The sequence below is a fragment of the Ptychodera flava genome, chromosome 21 (assembly GCF_041260155.1).
Source record: "Ptychodera flava strain L36383 chromosome 21, AS_Pfla_20210202, whole genome shotgun sequence".
NCBI lineage: Eukaryota > Metazoa > Hemichordata > Enteropneusta > Ptychoderidae > Ptychodera > Ptychodera flava.
The window spans coordinates 30,807,083-30,828,911 of record NC_091948.1 but is presented as its reverse complement, the minus strand read 5'-3'; the positions used below and the strand labels follow the sequence as shown (position 1 = coordinate 30,828,911).

Below are 21,829 nucleotides of genomic sequence, written 5' to 3'. Positions count from 1 at the left end.
GTGTAAACAATTTTAGTTACCAGATCATGGTGAGTGTAAACAATTTTACCAGATCATATATGGCACCGTGGCTATAAGTATATACGGTTTTACTCATCTTGATCATTATTGTCAGGTTCTAAAGGGCCTATCACTATCTCTATCATCACCAATCATCATTGCCTGTCAACCTCTTTGAATGACAAATACTCACATGATTATTCTAGTTTCTGTCCATACTTTTGAACTCTGATGTGTGCAAAGCCCCAAATATACAATATAGATACTGAATTATCACATAGATGTTTCCTGAACACTCTTCAGCTAAGCTTGTGAAGACTTGAATACTTAAAAGCCATTCTGAGCTTATTCTCCCATTTCTGTTTTTAATCCATAAATTATCCTAATTGGTAGTCATCCATTATCATTTATCATCGACACCCATCATCATTGTCCATTATCATCTATCATTTTCATCCGTTCGCAATTTGTATTTTACTCTAAAACCTCTCAAATGCTCTAGGCCATTTTCTTAAATGAGTAGTCTTCATATGGCTACAGTGACCTTATGCAGATTTGTTCAAGTTACAGTGAAAATCACTGAATTCACAATTTGTGAATAATCTATGGCATATTTCTTTAATCAAAATTGTCTTGCAACTCTTCTCACACCCACTGTGATGGTTGAAATGCCAGAAGTAACCTGCTTCATCTGTGTTCATATTCATTGTGAGATAAAATGCAAGTATTAACTGTCAATCTTCTATTTTAATTTTTTTCCTTCCTCATCAACTATTCCCTTTTTTCAAAATGTTTATCAGGGTAGTCACAAAATGTTTTGTATACCAATAGAAAGGAATTGCTCTATTGAGATACAAAAATTAAGTTTGATTACCATAATGTTCACTTTTGTAAAATGTGATGGAGAAATTGCGCTGTAAAATTCAGAATGCTATTTTCTTGTCAAAGTAGTTTGTAAAGATAACACCAGATTTGTTCAAAGTGGAAAGGAATCACGCCAATCGTTTTCTAACTTCCTCGGTTGAACCATTGTCTTTCACAATCAACATTCAAGGGTAAGATCTAAAAAAGATCAACTTAAAAGAAACCAAAATTGCTGATGCTGTGTGGCCATTTATGGCTTTCAGGGAGTGTTTTTCTTCGTTTGATGAAGAAAGTTGTCAACAATGTCCTCACAAATAACGATTTTAGCTCAAAGATGTTAACTTCGCCATCTATCTAAGAATTCTTGTAATCTTACTTTCAAGCAGTAAGTGAAATATCTCATTTGCACATTCAACTGTTCAATTCTATATTTGTACATCTTACGATCAGATACAAAGTTCTATGTTAGAAAAGAATTCGTTGTATGTGACCAAATTTTTTGAATGGACTCGGCTATGGTAATATTGAATAGCAAATTCACGATGCCCAATAAGTTGATGGAGCTGTTAGCTATTTCGGTGGAAGGACTGTTTTGCTCTGCTTTCATTTTCTTTAAGGTAATATGCGCCTCGAAAGTGAAAGACTTACACTTTTACTCAAACTTTCCTCTGTGAAACTTTCGACAGTTCTCTCACCAAAGTAAAAACCAAAATCGTGGGTCACCATGCAAACTTTGGTACTAGAGAGACAAATTACCAAAGATTTCCCGATATTTGAAATTACAAATGGCTGCCATCCCTGTGTTAACTCTATGGGGAAAAACACAATTTTCAATTTTCAAAAAACTAAGACGGTATATACTTTTCTTTCATCACAAGCTTTAAAATGAATGCCCACAAGTGGTAAGTCAGAAGAGAATCGATAAAATTTGCCAGCCCCAATTTCTATCCCCAAGGTGCATTCTACCTTAAGAAAGAATTATATGTGCCGTTTTGTAATAAACACACACATTTAGGTATGTGTGGTTTACTAGCTACAGTAGTTGGTTTCTAAAGCACACTTATGTTTCTGTTGTTTTGGTACGGTTCGTCATTTAAATCTGCAATGGGATACTTTCAAATCGGTAAAATGATCTTGAAATTCATTACATGTTGAAATGCTCAGAATTTGTTCTGTCAACACTGTGAGTATATGTAATGCCTCTATTATTGTAGACAGTTTGTAAAATCTAGACTCCAAGTCATCAGTAATATGGAAAAAAATTTTGTCACCGACTCTTTAGACTTGTCAAACTCTGAATAAGAATTTTTTCTCTGTCCTCAATATGTTAATTATTTTTCCATTCCTTGTCCACTCAGGGAAGTATTCAGTGTTCCCAGATCAGCAGCACATTCAGGACACATGAAAGCAGTGAAACAGAGTGTATTAGATGGAACGTCCAAGTGGTCTGCCAAATTAGCCATCACCGTGGTCTGTGCACAGGGTTTGATTGCAAAGGACAAGTCAGGAACCAGCGACCCCTACGTCACTGTGCAAGTGGGTAAAGTGAAGAAGAGGACACGAACAGTGCAGCAAGATTTGAACCCTGAATGGAACGAGAAGTTCTTTTTTGAGTGTCATAACTCTTCAGACAGAATCAAAGTCAGAGTATGGTGAGTGATGCATTATGGGAAATATGTTAGAGTTGTTACAGATTGCTTCTCAGCTCCATAGGGGCATCAGGAGTTTATTTATGAAATATGAAAAATTATAATAAATTTGAGCATCTATATACTTACCATGTAATAATATGGTGCCCAGCTAATGACCAGAATATTCCATGACAAGCACGCTCAAGCTCCTACTTGGCATGCCTGTAATCAATATCTTTTATAGATTAGTATTATAGGGCCCTTTTGATACCACATGACAAGTGTAGTTGTTCATAATATTTTCATTTTTCATATTTTACTAATAATCAAACTCCTAATTCACCCATGTCAGCACTGAATCTTCCACATCCCATCCAAAGTACCGGTATCTGTAAAGATGTTAATTATAGAACAAGCTGATGAAATATGAAGCTAATGGTGTTCATAAGAGTATAGTGCAAAACTAAATGGCACTTTTTATGTTTTTGATAGTGTTTCTTGTGTACCTGTATATGATGTTATGGTTGTCAATTTTAATCAAAAATTCCAATTCTTGACAGGAAGCCTTTTAACTGTCACACAGCTGTTTTTGGCAAGGTATTTTCCTCCCAACCATCACTTATCAACAATGTTTATGTTTTTTTTTTGTTTTTCTGACATTTTCAGGGATGAGGATGATGATTTGAAGTCAAAACTAATGCAGAAATTGACACGAGAATCTGATGATTTCTTGGGACAGACAATCATTGAGGTCAGGACACTCAGTGGTGAAATGGACGTGTGGTATAACTTAGGTGAGTTTAGTGCCAGCAATGAAATTTAAGTATCAATTCATGCATCTTACATTTTTTACAGGCAGAGTTTGACAGTAATCAATCACCAGACTGAATTAAATTGAAAATATTTTCAATTTTAGATGAACTTTTAGAACACTATCTCTGATAATTGCTATTTGATTTAATGAATCATGAATTCAGTGCGAAAATATTTTGAATATTGATACTTAATTAAATTATCAAAATGTCGCTGACAATTTGTTGTTGTCTTGACGTGAATTTAACACATTTTTAGAGGCTTTGCATGCACAAAAAAAGACATGAAACAAAAATTTTACTCTTAAAAGATGCAGAATAAAAAAGTAATATACAATATACATATGTATGCATATTTTAATGAAAATTACAGGAAAAAATTTGAGAGCACAAGTTCAGTTCAAATTTGAAATCAAGGCATACCGGTATTTTGGATATGCGCACTCTTCCTAGAAAATAACAAAAACAGGGTTATCTACAAATTTATGCTTTCACTCATCTTCCTTCAGAAAAACGTACAGACAAATCAGCCGTGTCAGGAGCTATTCGGTTACATATCAGCATAGAAGTCAAAGGTGAAGAAAAAGCAGTGGCACCTTACCATGTTCAGTACACTTGTTTACACGAGGTAGGAATTTCAATGTGAGATTTTACGTGTGTTTATTTTGCCTTTTACACTCACCAACACAATTTTTATTGTACTCGTTCTGTACAGTTTGATGTATGAAATCCAGCAAAACCATTTAAGGCATATATCAGAGAATATTAGCAGATACAGACAGTTTCACATTAAATGGTAACCTAGGGAGTCATTAGGGTTCGGGATAAAGTGCATAGCTTGGGGTCCCCAAGAAAACTTTTCAGTTCCAAACAAGGATATGTCCACTCCTCTTCATTTATGCCGTAGTACCCCATTGGTCAAACCTTTAAATGCAAGCTTTGGTCAAATACGGAAACATGAACTTCAAAGTATTTCATGCACATATCCTGAAATACTGCCATTGACCCTGACATATGTTGGTTCCCAGTTGGTCTTTCAGTCCAGCCCTGACAGTTACCGGTATGTGTAATCTGTAAGTTCTGTGGCTTTACCCTCAAATACTCAAGTTCAAACCTTTCAATAAGATCAATGTCAGTACACAGTACTATATGGATAGTTGTTGAGTATAATAAATAGCTTTCAGGATGTTGTGTTTATTTCAATCCAAGGAGATATAATTTTAATTTTAACATTGAAGGAAAGACCTAACAAGCAGTCTGTTGACTTTCATTTATGCAGAATCTTTTCCATTATCTGTGTGAGAAGGAGAATGGTATGGTGAAGATACCAAACGCCAAAGGAGACGATGCCTGGAAGGTTTATTTTGATGAACCTGCACAGGAGATAGTTGATGAATTTGCAATGAGATATGGTATTGAATCCATCTACCAGGCAATGACGTAAGTTCCACAGTCAGCTTGTTGGCCATGCAGTGTCACTGTCCTGTTGCACTCTAACTCGCATAGGAAGGCTGTTACAATTCATTTGTTGGTAAAGTCAAGTTTTACCACACTATGTCTCTTAGGCGTGTATGGCCAGATCATCATGGTACATATAATGTAATTAAGAGATCAGAAACTGTGTAGTGTTTAATGAGTTTCTGTGAGAAAGTCTATAATGTAAGTCTGGTTGTATTATAGTTTGTATTGATATTGCACAGTGAGAACTTTTACCTTCTATCGGAGGCATGTTGTTAGGGAGATGGGACAACTTCTGTGCATTATCATTATATGGTTTTCCCAGAATTCACTGCAAAATTCCCTGCTTGATCCTTGATTCATTTTGCTTCTAATGAAGAACAAAGAGTTCACAAACAGAACACTGTCAGGCACAGAAATATACCTTTACCAGACATGATAAAACCATAAAATAATATATCAGATGATTTGATGATCAGAATTTTATTTTTCATTTCTAGTGGCAAGAAAAGACATGCTTGTGCAGATTTGATGATTTAATTTCTAGTGCATGTACATTGTAATGTGCATAACCTGACCATTGTTTAAGTATTGTCACACAGTAAAATACAGCTGTACTTGCTACGATTCCACACTTCATCAAGTTGTAACCTATGCCCGGATGTTTTTCCTTTGTATTGTTACAGGCATTTTTCATGTCTTTCCTCCAAATACATGAGTCCTGGTGTACCAGCTGTCATGAGTACGCTTTTAGCCAATATCAACGCATTCTATGCACACACCACCGCCTCCAGTGCAGTATCAGCCAGTGATAGATTTTCTGCTTCAAATTTTGGGGTAAGTTGTCAAAAAAGATAGAAAACAAATACAGTGTAGTTTAATTGTTGCCATTTCATTCTACATACAGGAAACAAATCCTGTTGTGTATTGCACTAAAAACTGTTTCTTTTCCCTTTTTTTTTTACAGAAAGAAAAGTTTGTTAAACTGCTTGATCAGCTCCACAATTCGTTAAGAATTGACCTTTCCATGTACAGAGTAAGTTTTGATTTCTTAATATACCGGTACATGTACATGTAATTTACTGAATGTCAATATAAAAATAATCAGCCATGGTAGATCTCTGTGATCATAGTCTTTATCCAACACTGAAAATTCCTAAAACTAGGCCCAAACCTCAGGCCAAAAAAGTGCCGTGGCAGCCATTTAACTTTATGGCGGCCAATTGTTTGAATTCCCCTAAAAATGGCGGCATGGCCATTTTTTATTTCAAAAAAAAGAAAGAAAAAAAATTCACATGACTGCATTATTTTTAATCTTCCCAAGGACAAGAAACCTTTTAAAAATTGTTCAAGCCTTACAGTAACATCTCCTTTTCTTACTTCACATCAATTGTCTGGAATGGATAACTAGCTCATTAAATTTCAGCTCCATTGTTTCAAACTTTTGATGACTTTGCTACTAACCCTTTCACCATTCCACTGTTCAGAAATCCACTTTGTCATTGAAAATAGTATTTTACCTAATTTTAGTAAATATGCCAATAATGCTGTATGATCAAAATGTAAATTCACACTGAATACTCTTCTGTGAGCTGGGTGCACACAACCACCATTTGCTCAAGAATCTGATCCAATAATCCTAGCATTTGAATGTCTTTAACATTGTCCTTGCATGTAGAATGTTCCAGATTCAGAAGCAATATTACACTGTCATTACAGTCTCGTTCAAAATATTTGCTCAAGTCCGACACCTGCAAAATTTCTGTTCAATGTCACACTATATCATTACATCGTTAAAATAGGTGTAAACGATCTTGAACTATGAATATGAAACCTATCAGTTGGCCAAAATTTCTGCCAGGATGTTACACTCAAGATTCACAGTTCTTATCCAAGACACGATGCTGATTCCTGGCCATGTGTGTCTAGCAGGCCAAACATATACTCATGTCACACAATACATATTGAAATTTCACTTTTGGTTGCCACCAGATCAATGATAGATTAGTGAATATGTGCAGCAAGCCCTCAGAGAGCATACTAGACTTTGACCTTTCTAGTCTTGAGTTGGTAATGTACTCATTTTGAACCATTGAGAAATTCAGTTTTGAGTCTTGTATTTGCAGTAATCAAAAATTACATTCTTCCAATGGAGTTAACACAGAAAGTTGCAATCATTTTAGTTTTAGATGTTATAAATGCAAGCAAGGGTATTTGGATATAAGACCTCTGGGTAGAAAATTAGCATATTTGGGTGAAATAAACACCTCACTTTCGGAGGTGATTATTTCCAACAAAATACCCAACAAAACAAAGACATACAATGTTAAATGTTAAATGTTTAATGTTAAAGACATACCCAAATATGCTAATACATGTATATGACGTACACAAATATGTTAATGTTTAGACATAGCCAAATATGTGAATACCCGAATACTGGAGTGCATAATATGATAAAGTTAAATACAAGTGTAAAATGTAATTATTTACGACACAAAGTTGGGACGATGGTTTAGAAGCCTAACCTCAACACAAACTTAAAAAAGAACATGTCAAAATGCGCTTGCACAGTTGATTCCATACAATATGGGAATGCAATGCATCGATTACAGAAAAAACTCAAAAAGAAATGACAAATTTTTTGTTGTTTCATTGCTGTCACTGTACAAACTCTTCATTTTTGTGAGTTCATGGAGCTGCACCTGACTCAAAATAACCTCAAGCTGTTGAGCTCTGAAGCTGGAGTTCGAAATACGCATTAGCTTTTGAATCTTACGCAGCGTGCAGGTCTTCTTGTTGAGAATATAAATCCTGGCTCAAGCCAATCAGATTGGCAGATTCTGCTTGGCATTCTGCTTCTGATTGGCATACACATGTATTAAAATTCAAAATTTAAAGTAATTCACTTTCTCTAATCTAGAACTGTGCATGGTGATCCTAGATTATGCTTGTTATTGTAACCTCCACAAATGTAATAATCTCCACAAATGTAATATCAACCACAATTGTAATAAAATGCACCCATAAATGTAATATCGCCCATAAATGTAACAAAAATCAACCATAAATGTAATAAAAACGCCAACCACAAATGTAATAAATGGTAACCATAAATGTAATAAAAAAATCACCCATAAATGTAATACTTGTCAACCATAAATGTAATAAATCTATTTTGTCGTTGCAATTGAGGAATTAGCCCTTAAATATTGATCTATGTAATAAGGAAAGCAACTCCACACATTATTCATTTCTTAATTGTTTGCGTTTAGTGTGTTTTGCATATTTGAAAGAGTATTTTACGTTTCCCTGTTTTGTGTACAGAACTGACTGGCCATGGCTAGACACAGCTGTAATCTGAACGTCAGTGCAGTCTCTACTACAGAGTGGGGAAGACTGTATAACACTACGATCCTTTAACGCCGTTTTTTCGAAAATTGCCGTACTTTCTTAATCAATCTCCTTAAATTCGTCTTCAGTGGATAAATTGTGTGGAATAATCGATAGATTGTCTGTATTCCTATGTTGTCCCACTTGAAGTTTGTTCCTTCACTATGGATGCCAGGATGTCTAATTTTGTTCTTCTGTGTTCAAGGTAGTGCTCGTATTGTTTTTTATTAGATTGAAATATATGTTCTCGTCAACATGTTTTGTGTCATAAGTTTCTGTTATAAGGTTTTGTATTTCTCTGTATTTGTTCTGAGTCATCTGTCATAAACTTTGTGTGGTATCACTGGTTGACGGGTTATTTTGACGCTTCCTTATTATGTAATTATCAGTGTCTAGAACTGCTGTTCCACCTCCATTATCTAACGGTTTGATCAGTACCTCGCCGTTTTCTGATAGCGTTCTCAAAGTATTCTATTCTGTGTTTCGGAAAGGAAACCTAGTTTCAGGAAAGTATGCAATAACATTACACTAGTCTTATTAAAGATATTATTTACTCAGGGCATTGATAAACAAATGATCACATATGCAAGTTCAAGTTTATTACATTTATGGTTGAGTTTTATTACATTTATGGTTAATTTGTTTATTACATTTGTGGTTGCGGGTTGTTACATTAATGATTGACTATTTTATTACATTTGTGGTTGATTTTATTACAATTGTGGTTGATATTACATTTGTGGAGATTATTACATTTGTGGAGTTACAGTTATGCTGACGATGGCAGAAAAAGATTTCTCAAGCAGAGAATGAGCAAAATTTTACAACTTTCATTTGAAGTTTTGTCTTAATATCTTATGTAAGTGAACTGATGAGTTGTTTTCCCTGTGTGAAAACAGACTCCCCTGGACATATAGTCATGTAAAATATCCATGCTGGTATTTGAGAGTGAGTAATTTACAGTGAGGGTAAAGTGGAAGTAATTCACACATTGCTGTTCTCCTGTCTTCTTCCTATTGCTACAGAATAATTTCCCAGCATCCAGCCCTGAAAAGCTAGCCGACTTAAAATCCACAGTAGACCTGTTGACTAGCATTACGTTCTTCAGAATGAAGGTACTGGAACTAGCAAGCCCACCTCGTGCAGCAACCGTGGTCAAGGACTGTGTCAAAGCCTGCCTTAAGTCTACCTATCAATATATCTTTGATAACTGTTATGAACTCTATCAGCGGGAATTTCAAACCGACCAAACAGATCAACCAGAAGTCAGTGAAGCTGATGCTGCCAATGGGCCTAGTGCCAAGAGTCTGGATTTCTGGCCCAAGTTAATTTCATTAATTGTCTCGGTTATAGAAGAAGATAAGAACAGTTACACGCCAGTGCTCAATCAGTGAGTCTATATTTTGTCATTGTTCTTCTTTCCTAGCATATTTACCGATTATGTACTTTTTTAAAAAAATTACCAATGTATCTGTTAGTGATGGCAAAAGTTCCTGCTGTTTTCTTTGTGCAAGTACCTTCTCAAATCAAGCTGGAGCTCAAATAATGTTGACAATGCATGATGTGAGAGTCAAAAACACTTGCTAAGATTTGCTGTCCATGAAAGCCATTAACCCTTTCACTATCATGGTTTAGCCAAAACCCATTATTTTCATATGGTGATGGTGGAGCTGATTACAAGGAATTTTGGGCAAACAGGTTGATACTGTTTTCTATCATTTCCTTTTCCTGATCTGCCTGGCTATAAAAGCTTTGTTTGCTTAATAATCTCTCCTACAGCATACAGTTAGATTCTGACCAATACAACTGACTTCTGAAAAAATGCAAATTTAATGTTACAATGCAATAGTACCTTAAGACAGCCGAAGCAACTTTTTCCCTTGCAGATTATAATCTTGTTCTAATATTCTCCTTCAAATATCACTAATTCAAAAAATCTTGAGTGATAATTTGACGTCTAGGCGCTTTGTAGAACATTAGTCGTCATTGCAAAGACAGTGGCTAGATTTTTGTGATCAATTTCTTTGACTCCACTCTCGCAAAGTTAATTCTTGTACTAGGGCAAGTTTGAGTAGCGTAAAAATTGCTGATAACTGTGAAAAGTATGCCACTGTCCTTATTTTGCTTTGATATGTTGTAGTAAACCAACAGATTCAACATTAGTAAACATCTAGAAAAGTAAGTATGATATCTTTGGCCAGACAAATCTCAAAATTCTTCCTCATCAAAAGTTCCTTGAGATGTAGATTTTACTGTGGAAACGTGAATGAGACACCAAGTTGGTGTGTGTGGTACATGCATATTGCGGTTAAAGTAACCCAGCAGTTAATTTCTATCAAAATTTGTCATCGACCTGTTTTCAAATACTGTTCGTAAAAGCTCTTTGAAATGAACTATTGACCAACATCAAAGTATATCAACTTCTGTAGGAAATTAGACGATGTCTGATATTGTGATTACAAATTGTCATCAAACAGCATTTTTACAATGTTCCACTTTCAAATGTCACTGTGTAAGCTTTTGAAAAGAGCTGAATGTGTTATTCAATGCTGTGTAAACAAAAGAGAATCCTTTTAAACAAACTCCTACATGTCACAAAAGGAACAACAGAGATGCAGTACAGTTGATAGAATTCCATGCCAATCCAGATGAAAATGTGATGAATTGTTGAATTGCATCGGGCACCTGTTTTGAATCAATTTATTTCACTTGAAATGATGAAAAAACCATCAATCAGGTCGCCATGGAATTGCCATGGTAACAGCAGTCATTTCATTTACCTATAATCAGAAAAATACCAGTATGAAGTTTTCATTGATTAAACAGACCATTGATTGCAAATATGTGTGGAATTAAACTAAACACCAATTGAAAAATAGATTAGTTTTTGATGTTGTTTGATGAGTGTAGCAATAATCTCAAATGTATAGATATGGAATTTCGTTTATATTCACTAAAAGCAGCCAGATGTTTCTGATTTGATGAATTTCTGTTTTGATAATGCATGCGTGTCTGTTGCCATTACAACCGCATCAATGGAAAGAAAATATGAGTGATGAAGACTTAGAAGTTTACTGAAGAGCTTCATCAGCCCACAGTCTTTGCCTACGGTATTTTCAAAACAACACGTGTGTTACTATTGCGTCAGAGTGTGCCAACAGGTCTCGTCACTCATTATATTTGACCTTTTATTGAATTTTGCACTTCCACAATAAATTATTTCTCTGCAAATGATGCACAGATGGACAATTTTTTAACATCACCGCTTGCCGTCAGGAACAAATTTCTCTCCAAGGCACGGTTACCAAGGAACAACAGACAGCTGACCCTTTTGTATATTCAAGAGTGTCTCATGACTTACAATATATGAAAACATGTAATTTAGTTTTGATTCCAAAAATACTGATGTAGGAGTAAACCCATAAGTCTCCAAGATTTTTTTGTATCCTTTTAAAGTAATTTTTATTTTGTAAACTTTTTTAGTCAAGCCTTGTCCATAACAAAGACAAACTCAAACTACAAAATAATGTAATAGAACCAATATCAGTCTCCTAATGATGTCTGCTGTGTGCGGATTTTATGCTGTCTGCACCAAACATAGCTACAACTGTGTACGGTGTCCATTCTAATAAGCAAGTGATTATAATGTATAGTTATGTTTAAGATCTGGTTCTTTCTTCTGACTGAATTAAGCTCTTTTCAGACAAGTCCTATTCTTTCCTATTTCAAGTCATTGAAAAAGAAAGATTAATTGCTTAAAGTCACATACCTTCTCTTAATATCATAAACCACAGACCCCTATACAGCAACAGCTTCATAAATTTCCATCAAGCGTGGCATCTCAGTGCAGAAATAAAGCTCAGCCTTGCCAGAATGGTTGAAATAATTCATGTATTAAAAATCAAAATGGCTTTGATAAATTAAATATTTCCAAGATTTTATCGCGTTTTGTCTGGATTTGCTTTCTTTCCAGATTTCCGAATGAGTTGAATGTAGGGCAACTGAGTGCAGCTTCTATGTGGAGCATGTTTGCGCAAGATATGAAATATGCCCTGGAAGGTAAGGCAACCTCATCTAATGAATTGATTCATGAACAGATGTAAACTAGCACAAGTCAGTCCAAGGATTGTTCATTTCAGTCTACAGGTCATATAAACATCAGACAGACCGTAGGTTTTTGCTAGCTGTACATTTCACAAACTTCAAAACAGCAGAGCGTACAAATAATTTTCATATTTTCTTTACCTTTAGTTCGTGAAGAACACTGCTACAAAATTGATTTCAACTTTGATTCAGAATCGTGTAGGACGTTAAAGTTTCAATCCAAATCCCAAATGTGTCATAAAACATCATGACAAAATATGTCATTGTCATTTGAGTAGAGACCACACACATTATGCAGATTCAGGCTCACAATTTACAGCAACACACTGGGTTTCTTTTTTTCTGAGTAAATATTTTTCAGTCTGTTCAGTCTTTGGTCTCTGTGAGACACTTGACTTCTATACCATAACACTGTCTCTGTGAGACACTTGACTTCTATACCATAATACTCTATTGTAAGTTCATTTTCTGTCTAATCATTATCTCTTAGGCTTCTTTTTCTCCTTTTCACTGTCAACTCAACATCTGTTTTCTCTAACATTTTTTTTTTCTCAAGAACTTGCAAAAGACTTAGACAGTAAGTTGCTAGGCATACCATTTAGAACATAGACAGTTTATTGTGAAGTAAAAACCCTTGTGGTCTCCCTTTGTGCTGTAATATACCCGCTAATGTGCTGTCGCTCACACTAAAATCCATCTTCTGAAAGTGCTTGTTCCGAGTAGAACTGTTGCCATGGTAACCATAGTTTCCGCAGTAATTGTCCTCAGTATGGTTTTTCTCAGTAATTTTCAGTAATTGTATCATTTTTTTCAGTCCTTTTATGTTCACACATTAATCCACTATCCACTGCTGAAATTGTCTGGTATTGTACTTATATTCGTACATTTTTTTTGTGTTCCACTTTTCATACTTTTTAGACTATAAAAAATACCCTGAACATTCTGTTTTGCGAAGGTTCAACAATTTAAGCAAAAACAAATCCTACAAATATTTTTTGAACCAGAACATAATGGTTTTTTTGAGTTTAATATTTCAATCAAGGGCTACTTAAAGGCAACAAGCAACTGTATAGCAGATACAAATACTTTAAGATTGGAGTTTGTCTAACAGTTTTTACATGCTGTCACAGTAACAGTTTACTGATATGTAGCTGCAACTTTACCAACCAGTTTGGTCACTAAAAATGTCATCCATTGCACATATTTTAGACAGTATCCTAAGAAATGTCTGCACATTTCCATATATCAAAAATGATGCCAATATGCTATCAAAAGTGCCAGCTTTCCATTAAAAGTGGTTTTCTTTTGTCATTTCAGAGCATGAACAACAAAGGCTTTGTACCAGTGCTGAGTACATGAACCTGCATTTTAAGGTCAAGTGGCTTTACAATGAATATATTGCTGAGATCCCACCCTATAAAGGAACTATTGCAGAATACCCAGCGTAAGTATCACTCCTTCTGTTCACCATCGTTTGAAGTATTATGCTATGAAACCACCGTTAAAATGGGTCAAAATATCGCACTGGTGCAATTAAAAGAAGAAAACAAACACAATTTTGACAACTGAAATCAAAAAATCAGGATAAAAACAGGATTGAAAATGCTAGAATAGGAGCAATAATAACATAGAGTTTAGGTACAACTGTTTTTCAGTGAGTGATGGAAAAAAGACAGAAAATAAAAGAAGAGACTGAATATATTATGACAAAAAAGCAGCCAATCACAGGGCAGACAGTGTATTGAATCCTGATGACAGCTGGTGTCAGATTGCCATGAAGTAATGTTTATTCTGACAGATTTACACTTCATGGTGTGTATGTGTCTGTGTGTCTATACTGATCAATGGTTTTGTAGTAGGAATTATGACAGAAATAAATGGTTTTGTAAAGCTTGATGTAGTTTCCTGTCACTACAGTCATCTTTTGACATCCAGAAACACTTCTTAAGCCAAAAATTTTGCCCTGATGAACTATTCCTTGTAAACCATGATTTGATTATTGACAGCAGGTATCTTTTGTGGGGTAAAGTCATGCAGTAGAAAGTCTTGACTTTGATTAACCAAAATTTTATAATACGCACTGCAAAATAATGCTTACATACATAACTGGAGTAGCAGCTTCTTTGTTTCAATGTCATTATAATGTCAGTAGACAAAACACAAGATAGCTGATGCCGTATCTTGAATTGAAAATGAACTTTTCACTGCAAACTAATTTTCTTCCAGCTGCAGTCTTCAATGCCAGATTCTTGCATTAGTTATCATTGACATTGACTGTTTACATTTTAATTGTTATTTGTTTGTTTAACATTGAAAATTTGTTGACACATCGATTTGTTTTGTTAGTAACCTTCACCTTCAAAACTGTGATGTGTACAGATTGCCATGCACGTGCAGGAAGGGCTGTTACAATTTCTATTACACAAATATTTTACCAACATCATCTTTCTTATCTCTGGTCCTTTCAGTTGGTTTGAGCCATTTGTGATGCAATGGTTGAATGAGAACGAAGAAGTATCTATAGAATTTCTTCACGGTGCTTTAGACAGAGACAAGAAGGATGGTTTTCAGAAGAGCTCAGAACATGCGCTGTTTTCTTGCTCTGTCGTAGACGTCTTCACACAGCTAAATCAGAGTTTTGAAATTATCAAGAAACTTGAGTGTCCTGACCCCGATATCATGAGACGTTATATGAAACGATTTGCCAAGGTAGGTAACCTTATACTGTATATTTCACAAGGCAATGAAAAAGGACAAGTTTCCATGTTTGGTATTTCTTTGACATTTGTAAGTTAGTACGTAAGATATGATGTTTTCCATACGTACTGAGACAACAGTGGTCAGCATCTACCCCCCTGATCCTGCTTACAGACATAATTGATTACACAAGTGTTGAAATTGTTTCTGGTATTTATCAGAAATATAAGCAAATAGCTTTAACCTGTTCATCCCCAAATCGATGTAAAGAGGTCCACACTCATTATGGATGAAAGCATGGCAGTGAATGGGTTATTCAATGATAAACCTTTGTGTACAGTAAAACAGGGTAATGTTTGACAGTTGTGTTCTGTACCATTGTTATGTGAGTTCATGATAGATGTTAAAACTATTGTTTTCATGCTAATAAAATGGCTTTCCCTCTGTACAAAGAGAAACAGAACTTTTTTTATGTATTCTATAACACCGCAAAGCATTGAGTATGGCACGGTATTGTATATTGTAAAGCCCTTACAGTTTGAAAGTGAATCTGATTTTCCTACTGCTTGATGTCACATTAATGAGACCATCTAAGGTCAGGGGTCATGGTCAGAAGTCCTATCTTCTCTTTCAATACTAATGTTTGTTTGTTTTATTTCTTTGTTCACAGACAATCAACAAGGTGCTGCTGGCCTATGCTGGCATAGTGTCTAGGGATTTTGATAAATACTGTAGCAGAGAAAAAATAGTGAGTATCAAAAAGAAATTGTAAAAAAAGTTCAAAATGGTTAATATGTAATGGAAGTTCACCAGCAGAGAGATTTCCATGCTATCGAGGCAAGGCATATCTGAATATTAACAGTTGTTTTGATAAACGCTTCAAGAATACCAATGAAAATATTCATCACTTCATTCCTCTTCAGGAATCAAAAACAATTCATACTGAAGGTTTTTTGTTTCTCGAAAATGATCTTTCTAAAATTCTCAAATACAAAACAAGATTGATATCACAGAAGGACCATAGTACTTTTTTCCTAGGTTTTTTATATTAGTGTTAATTTTACATTCTGATGGTTAAATCAGAGAATAGCAGTTAATTTGTTTTTATTAGGTCTTGATACTGACATCTGCAACAATTCTAATTTCATTTTTATGAAATTATCAAAACTTGCAATGTTGGCGTCACTCAACAACCTTGACTTTGTACTTGCCAGGCATGTACCTTGATGAACAACATACAGCAGTTACGAGTACAATTAGAAAAAATGTTTGAAGCCATGGGAGGTGATAAACTAGATCCAGACGCTGCAGACATACTAAAAGAATTACAAGCCAAACTCAATACAGTCTTAGATCAACTCAGCCAAGTGTTTGCTATAAGGTGAGTGACTTGCTTCTCATGCATAGAGAAGAGATTGATGCAATTCCACAGACTTAGAGAGAAGAATAGATTAATGCATTTCCAAAGAGTTGAAAGGAGAATACAACTGATTGTAGAGATCCCATCAGAGTCTGAAACTGAAGAAATGTATAGTTTGAGATGAAAAGGCAATAAATCATTGATGACATAATACTCACACTGCCATGAGAGTAAAGAGTTGTCAATGTCCTTTGCATATTAATCAGTGAATGTTTTATGTATAATGCAATTTTGCGTTTAATATGCATAATATATAGATCCCTATATCCCAGTTCTTTGTGTACATACTGAACTGGTCTACAAAAGTCAAAACTTGGCAAGATTTTTAAAACTCATACAACTTTGATAAATGCTATAGGTCCACCAAGATGGATTAAGAAAAGCGCCCTCATGTGTTTAAGATAATGATGTCCTTTGTTTTTATACAATGACCAATCAAATGTCATGACACTTTAAATGTACTTTGGCAGCTTGGAACCACGAATTCAAGAGAGTATGCAACAACTCAGTGTCTTACTTAGCAAAGTGAAAGGTGCTGGCAATGTAGCTTTGAGTCAGCCCAGTCAGAGAAACAGTGTACAGGCAGAGTCTGATGTAGTACTCCGACCTCTCATGGATCTCCTTGATGGCAGGTTAGTATCATCATATTTCTAAAAAAATCACCCTTTTTGCACTCTTTTCTGATTCTCAGCCCCTTTCAGATAATATAGAGTGTCCTCATGAAACGTGATGTGTAAAATGTAAGTATCTAAATATGTAATCCTAATTTCATAGAAATTGGTATGACAGGATATTGACATATATTTAAAATACAACACATGCCATATGAACTAGGCATGAGTCTTTTGAAAGTGATTTGAGAGGTTTTAACTTGTAAGAAGTCACAGATATTCAAATGAATAGCACTATCTTTGTTGACACATTGAAATTATACATCACAAGTTAACCATCATCCACATTTTGTACAAAATTGTTTAAACTCAAACACTGATAAGAATATCAGTGAAGTCAGCACATCACACCAGGTGATTTTGGTTTGTTTTAAAGTACAATTTACGAGTAGACTTTGTATCTGTTTAAACTCAGTGTGATCACTTTTTGTGGGAATATTAGTTACACACAGTCTGTTACAACTATACTGTTACTCCTACATACTGGTAGTATGAATATTGAATGTGTATTTTGATTTCTGATGAAGTGTGTTCTTTGGATCATTGCAGTCTAACCATGTTTGCACAGACCTGTGAGAAGACAGTATTAAAGAGGTTGTTGAAAGAGTTGTGGAGAATTGTAATGAATACGATGGAGAAGACGGTAGTTCTACCACCAATGACCGATGTATCAGTGAGTAGTTTGGATTTCATTACTTGCTAGAGTAGACACTTTTTTCCATCCTAACCAAATCTGATCAGTATTCATTGAATTTATGGAGAATTGATAAATATTCACCATGGATGAAAAAAGATGAAGCGTTATCCCCTATGCATTTTACGGAGACAAAACTGATTCATCAGATGATAAAATGCTAACTTTTTGTAGGAAGCCGTGCAGCCTTGGAAGATTTCTGCTTTGAAGACGAGTTTTTTCCCGGTATATTTTCTGTATTTTGATTTTTTTTTTCATTATTGTTACTGTCTATTTCAATCTGTTGTATTTTTTACTGACACATGCATATCATTTAAACATGTAATGAGAAATTGATACACGAATCTAACTAACCCGTGTTAAAAAAAACTACTGCGTTTTGTAATCTACACACAACTATTGTATTTACATACAAAGTACCATCTTCATTCTCTGCATTCTTTAGCATGGCCCCTTTGGAGAGGAGGTTGCAAACATGGTTAGTTATCTCACCACTGTACTGAGCCAAGGAATTTGCATACTTTTGATACATTGTTTCATTTGTCTTGATCATGAGTATGGAAATTTCCACAGACAGTGATGTCACCAAAATTTGTATTTTTCTATTTAGACCAATCACTGAACAAAATTTTTGAATTTTGTAAAAGAAATACAAACTAGAGTGAGTTCTCATGTAAATTTTTCACACTTCTGTTCTTAAATGTTACACTTCTGTTCTTAAAATATACTTCTGAAAGGTACAAAACATCTTAGAGTACATCGTCATGATAAAAATTTAGTGCCTTCTACCAAAGTGTAGATTCCTTGGCTCTACAACTTTAAAAATAATATTAATCATCATTTTCCAATAGATAATTCAATCTATCTTTTCTCACATAAATATTTAATATTTCTAAGATTATATTATAAGGACGATATGGATTTTCCTTAGTATAGTTTTCTATCTGTTCTTTCTAAATCTGGACAAAATTTCCCTTGAAATGGTGTACTTGTTTTAAATGATTTGGTTGACCCCTATTAACAACTGTTAATTTGAAATTAAGTAAATTGAAAATAACATGGTTTCATTTATGATCTAAAGTACATAATTCAGTTACTCCTATCCACCCAGTGTTATAATCTATAATGCAGTTGTGTTCTAGAATTGGGACAAAACCAGTGCTTTGCAAAAAAGTATGTGTAGCTTAACTGCTAAATGGTTCAGTTTTAACAAAATAATAATGGAATAAATTGTTAGCCAGGGAAATATTTTCTATAGTAATAGTGTACATTGCCTTTAGTTCTTAGCTCTGTGAAATGCAAAGCTTTTATAAAACTTGAACTTGATGTAGATGGCATTAGTTATACTTAACATTTCAATTTGAAGTTTGGTGAAATGATGTTTTTTATATTCACTTGTTTCAAATTATATTTCAAAAAGATTTTACATGTTTAAATTGTTTTGTCTTCTAATTGTTATGATTTACATCTTGATGACAGTGAACAGACTTATCAATACCATTATAATACTATGTACACACAATTTAATATAGCAATCTCAAAGCTATACACAGTGGCTTACACATCCTAAAGATGAATTTTCTTTCTATGCATGTAAGGCATCATGCATTTCTGAAATCTTGCCACTTCCATTGTACCGGTAATGAACAACTTTACTGTTTCCTGTGGCAATATTGAGTGTTCATCAGGACAATAGGGTGAAAGGTCAATGCATTTAATACAACATAGCTGAGAGTAATACAGAATTATACAGATTTACAAATGTATGAGATTTAATATTAACAAGCAAGACAGTTGGTAATGTATCAAAACCCAGTAAATTTTTGTTGAAAACTCGCAACAGGGTAGTAACTTCATAATGGTAAGTTTTTGATGTTGCTATAGTTTGAAGTTGTTCCTGTCAAAGATATCTGCAGAGGTTACTTACTAATAAAGATAGCATAAACAGATCACACACTACTCAGAACATATTCAAAGTCAACAAAATTGTTACCTAGCAACTGGTGTAATTTGTACTGACATTCCTCTCACCACTCTCTTCTCTCTGTATCATCCATCTTGCTGCTCTCTTTGCAACACGGCAGAAAAACTCCATCCTGGCAAATTTAAACCCAGCACTGGTGAAAATGCCCATGTCCTTCCCATCTTCCCTTCAAGGGGCGGTGCAAGGGGTCGCAGGTCATGTGGTGGGCAGTGCTAGTGGTGCTTCTGGTGCCACTAATACACGCAAGGTAATGGGTTTAAGGTGTTCTTAATGCTTCAATTTCCCTGCTTGGTCACTTGAGGGCGCAATAATGACTGTCAACCCTATCCATTCATGTTCATCTTGTCAGAATGTCTTTATTGGGAAGGCAATTTACAGGTATTACATGTTTCAAGATTTCAAAAATGTCTCAATGACCTGCCTGCAAGACAGGGGAAGTAAATTATTGTTTTTCACCCAAACATTTGATTATTGTATGAAACTGTTTCATTAAATAATGACTCAAAACAGATTTTTACAAGATTTAGCAGTTGAAGATCTTCTTTGTGTATACTTTGTCTTGAAAAGAAACCTCTGACAAGATATCATGTAATTACCATTGGCTTATGTAATGTGTGTAATACCTTTGTACAATGTATGGTTTGGTAAAAATAGATTCATACTCAAGCATGTTTTGTGTTATTAGAGTTTAGTTTGTTCATGTGCATTTATGACTGTTGGGATTGTTTGAGGTGCTGTATGTATGTGGCAATGATGTACTGTGTGTGGAATGTGAACTGAATTGTATTTCATCACTGTGATGTGGTTGATTATTCCATGTGGTGTCATGTCAGTCATAGGTATTGGAGGAATGTGATGAATAATTGAAATGCCGTGTGCTTGTTTGCTTCAATGCAAATGAAGTGTGGTATTCTGGCACCATGATCCAGTATAATTACAGTCAAGGGGAAGTGAATAATCTTGTCAAGTTTTGATGTAATCGATGTGTTCAAAGTTGCCATATTGATAATTGAGTGGTTGTTTTAAGTCATTGTCCACACACACTGTGGCTAACCCTTCATTCTTACAACCAAATATAACATGGTACAGCCTCCCATACCTCTATAACCTCCCAATAACATATTACAGCTTTCTAAAGATTAGAAACATTGCATGCAACAGTAGTTGTTATTCAGTTATGTTCTGCATACCTGTACATGTACCCTGTGTCTTCTATCTGCTACTGAATGTCTCTACAAACAATGTGTTTATACCTTGATATTGTCAATCATTTTACCTTAAATGAATACAATTGACTACAAAGTGTATTTGTTGATGATCAATTACAAAGTCCTGTGTTTTCTTATAACCGCATTAATCAAAAGATTGCCTATTAACCAAGCTAATTTTGTTTTATTTCAATGTAATATTAAAACTCTTCACTTTGTTTTGTATTTGTTTTAACACATTATGAAGCAATAGATTATTCCTCAATATTTCTCATTGTAACCTGTTAAATGTATTTTGTTTCAGAATACTACATGTATTTTCCTTGTTGTTCAATAGAAAATAATTTTACCCATTTTGTACATGTACGTAGTTTCCACCCATCGCATACTCAAAACTTTACTTAAACAAATGTACATTATACTAGTTTCTTCTCCATGCTCTGTGATCCTACATGGCTGTTGCCATTCTAGATGTGATGTTCTAGTCACCCTCTTTACCTTACAAAATTTGGTCCAATCTTGTCGTTGTGTGTCATATTAGTGTATTATTGGACAATTACATGATTGTACATGCTTAGCAATAGGGGAGTAATTTTATTCACATTACAGACTTAGATGATGCAGTGTCATACATGAACATGTATGTCTTAATTATATTTATTACAAAAACACAGATATAGTTCTTCGAAATTTAAAACTTTTTTTAGTAAACCACATTCAAATAACTTGAACTAGTCTCCCAGGTATTTCTAATTTTAATTTCAGTTCAATACACAGCAAGTGATCTCTAACTATAGCTGCTGTGATTCATCCGAGGTACCATTCCCTTGTTAAAACATGACCGGGAAAATTTTTAAAAATGCTCTTAAAAAACAAATGAATCATTACAAATC

The 21,829-nt window shown here is 34.6% G+C and overlaps 1 protein-coding gene across 13 annotated transcripts in view; it reads left to right on the top strand.

Moving 5' to 3' along the window:
* Nucleotides 1-21,829, top strand: part of LOC139122014 (protein unc-13 homolog B-like) — a 212,686-nt gene that overhangs the window by 177,347 nt on the left and 13,510 nt on the right. For 6 of the 13 annotated variants that reach the window (XM_070687362.1, XM_070687360.1, XM_070687369.1 and 3 more), the window contains 17 exons: nt 2,223-2,516; nt 3,162-3,289; nt 3,817-3,935; nt 4,587-4,747; nt 5,452-5,602; nt 5,733-5,801; nt 9,184-9,548; nt 12,132-12,217; nt 12,819-12,839; nt 13,580-13,706; nt 14,731-14,971; nt 15,630-15,707; nt 16,174-16,340; nt 16,850-17,011; nt 17,600-17,723; nt 17,919-17,969; nt 19,829-19,975. In XM_070687362.1, the coding sequence (XP_070543463.1) occupies nt 2,223-2,516; nt 3,162-3,289; nt 3,817-3,935; nt 4,587-4,747; nt 5,452-5,602; nt 5,733-5,801; nt 9,184-9,548; nt 12,132-12,217; nt 12,819-12,839; nt 13,580-13,706; nt 14,731-14,971; nt 15,630-15,707; nt 16,174-16,340; nt 16,850-17,011; nt 17,600-17,723; nt 17,919-17,969; nt 19,829-19,975 (2,491 nt within the window). The remainder of the gene's footprint in view (nt 1-2,222; nt 2,517-3,161; nt 3,290-3,816; nt 3,936-4,586; nt 4,748-5,451; nt 5,603-5,732; nt 5,802-9,183; nt 9,549-12,131; nt 12,218-12,818; nt 12,840-13,579; nt 13,707-14,730; nt 14,972-15,629; nt 15,708-16,173; nt 16,341-16,849; nt 17,012-17,599; nt 17,724-17,918; nt 17,970-19,828; nt 19,976-21,829) is intronic. The other 7 variants (XM_070687371.1, XM_070687368.1, XM_070687370.1 and 4 more) reach the window with 5 other exon arrangements.